Source organism: Fulmarus glacialis, unplaced genomic scaffold, assembly GCF_000690835.1.
Source record: "Fulmarus glacialis isolate BGI_N327 unplaced genomic scaffold, ASM69083v1 scaffold12158, whole genome shotgun sequence".
NCBI lineage: Eukaryota > Metazoa > Chordata > Aves > Procellariiformes > Procellariidae > Fulmarus > Fulmarus glacialis.
This window is the reverse complement of record NW_009229013.1, coordinates 67733-70772: the sequence shown is the minus strand read 5'-3', so window position 1 is coordinate 70772 and position 3040 is coordinate 67733. Positions and strand designations below refer to the sequence as shown.

Genomic DNA, 3040 nt, shown 5'->3' with positions numbered 1-3040 from the left:
TTATAATTTATATTATTCTTGATTCCTTCTGTTACTGATTTTTAATATTAACAATATTTTTCTTTAGACAAAGATGCTGCCTACACCATCTAAATTCCACTATATCTTCAACCTTCGAGACCTTTCTAGAATTTGGCAAGGAATGTTAACTATAAAGGCAGAAGAATGCAACAGCAGCACTGTCCTTCTAACACTTTTTAAACATGAATGTACCAGAGTAATTGCTGACAGGTATAATAACTATAGTATTCTATATTTAGTAGGTTTAGCCATTTACTTCATTTATGTTCATACATCTGTAAAACTTCTTACTATGATAAACCTTATTAGGCTGATATAAAAAATTTTGTCTTATTTTACATGCAGTCTGCATTGGGATATTATCCCAACAAATGTCATGCTACGTACTGATAGATTAGACCAGGTATTGGATGGAGAACTCCAAAATAGACGCATATTTTATATTCTAACCTATATTTTTTTGCATTTATCTTTGGCTACGCTCAGCCAGTTCCTCTGTAAAAAAGAGGATTGTACAGTGTCCTAAATTTATACACAAAGAATAATTTAAAATTGCTTTGATCTCATCACAGAAAAAAGTGTCAAATGCCTATGATTAAAAAGTGGCCCATCTCCTCTAAATCTCCTTTAAAATACTCGTAAAACAGATACAGTTATGAGCTGCATGTGTTAAAAATCCTGTAATATTTTTGTGGTTTCAGTGTTTCAATTTCTTGTGAAATTCTAGATGTAGTACTGTAGCTGCCAGTAGAAACTTCACATATACCCACCACTACTGTGGATTTTCACAAATACAATTATTTCTTATTCTGATGTCCTGAGGAAGGGCCTTCATAATTTTTATAAAATTAATGCCTTATAATTAAAGCATTGAAGTTAAATGTTGACTCTTAAAAATATGTATGTGTATTTTATTACACTGCATTTACTTTATAAAGCTATCACAAAGTGAAAGGAATGAAAAATGTTTTGCCATGGACACAAGAGGGCATATTATATTGCTTTTGCTTTTAATGAGACCTAAAGGCCTTGAATTGGCAAGTGCTTAGGAGTTACCTGCTATGACCAGAATTTTTTCAATATTCAATATACTTGCAAAAGTCTAAAATGGATTTTATCTATTTTAAGATGCCAACTACATAAATGCAGTCTGGTGCAGATAATTTGGCATGGTAGCAGGCAAGATGTATACATAATGATTGCATTGTATTCAAGCACAGTCAGGCTTAATTACTATTATTCTAGTAACCTGTCAAAATAAAGCAAAGAGCAAAGGTATAAAAGAATTATAAGGAGTTCCATCTCTGTTTTCAAAAGATAAGAGGGACAAAGTGAAAGCCTCCTAAGTATACATTGGTATGTGGACTTTAGCACATACTCAGTTAAAACAGAAACGAAACAAGATATATAAAACTTAGAGATTAATTACACATTGCCAAAACTGGAGAACGGAACAACTGCCCTCCATTTCAAGTAAATGTTAGAAACAGTTCCAAACGAAACATAGTTATCAACCAGTTTTGTTTACCATCCCTACCTGTATCTTCTGGAATCCCTCATTTTCTTCCATGAGAGCTCTGAATCAGCTGGCTGATGGCTTCTCATTTTCCCCAGGAAGGTGCATTAACAAACTTGAGAGCCAATGAAGTTAGATTGCTATTATGAACATATCCAATATCCCAGAGGAACTCAATTTGAAAATCCTGCTCACTTTCTCCTCTCTCCTTAGATATGCTGAGTTCAGAAAATGCACGCAGGAAATCTAAAAGGAAATCTTATCAGTTGTCAAGAATAGAAAAATGGAGGCCAGAGTTTTCTGTTAACTTTAATAGTTATTTCTCTATAATCTGAGAAATCCTACTCAGTGTAAATCCACTACAAAGTCTAACATTGCTGATATTTCTAAGTGCCTGAACCCCCATATATTATACAAATTACCTGAAATTGATGTGTATGTATTTATATATGCAATAGAGTGCTGTTGATATATGTCCTGGTTGCGGCTGGGATGGAGTTGATTTTCTTCCTATTAACTGGTATAGTGCTGTGTTTTGGATGTAGTATGAGAATAATGTTGATAACACACTGATGTTTTAGTTGTTCCTAAGTAATGTTTACGGTAGTCGAGGACTTTTCATTTTCCCGTGCCCTGCCAGGTGCGCAGGGGGCTGGGAGGGAGCGTGGCCAGGACGGCTGGCCCAGCTGGCCAATGAGCTATTCCATGCCAAGAAGGAAGGGGGGACGTTCGGAGTGATGGTGCTTTGTCTTCCCAAGTCACCGTTACGCATGATGGAGCCCTGCTTCCCTGGAGATGGCTGAACCCCTGCCTGCCGATGGGAAGTAGTGAATGAATTCCTTGTTTGGCTCTGCTTGCACACGCGGCTTTTGCTTTACCCGTTAAACTGTCTTTATCTCAACCCATGAATTTTCTCACTTTTACCCTTCCGATTCTCTCCCCCATCCCACCAGGGGGGAGTGAGCGAGTGGCTGTGTGGTGCTCAGTGGCCGGCTGAGGTTAAACCACGACAGTCCTTTTTGGCGCCTAATGTGGGGCTCTAAGGGTTCGAGATAACGACAGGTTTGATTGGAATGTGCTACATCGCATTTATAGCTGTTATTGCTATTTAGGTATTAATGGGCAGGCTCCTGTGCTTGCCATGGGGCTTGCTTGTCTCACTGTGTATTATAGTCTAGTTCTCGTTAGCGGCTGCTTTTTGCTTTTGCTGCTTGCTGTCCTGCTGTACTGCTGAACATCTTATTCTGCAGTGCTTGGGAACATTTTGATAACAGCAATGGGGATGCGCCTGGGCTGGCAGATGGCCAGGGCATTGCTGCTGTTTCTGTGCTGCTGTACTGGACAGGCTGGAACTCCAGTGTGAACTCGAGACAAAGGGACTGTGACCTGTGGATGTATCCACGTGGGAGCAGGACACTCCGAAGTGTTTGTGGCCGTGGATAAGCCCACAACAGAGCAGGTACATCTTGAAGCATCTGTGGCCATGGTTATGTCTGGGCCGCC

The 3040-nt window shown here is 39.2% G+C and overlaps 1 protein-coding gene across 1 annotated transcript in view; it reads left to right on the top strand.

The window, feature by feature from the left end:
- Nucleotides 1–67: 67 nt before the first annotated feature.
- DNAH8 (dynein, axonemal, heavy chain 8) overlaps nt 68–3040 on the top strand; it is a gene marked incomplete at its 5' end in the record, with an annotated part of 59509 nt that continues 56536 nt past the window's right edge. Inside the window, one exon of the mRNA XM_009583698.1 lies at nt 68–231. Within this exon, the coding sequence (XP_009581993.1) occupies nt 68–231 (164 nt within the window). The remainder of the gene's footprint in view (nt 232–3040) is intronic.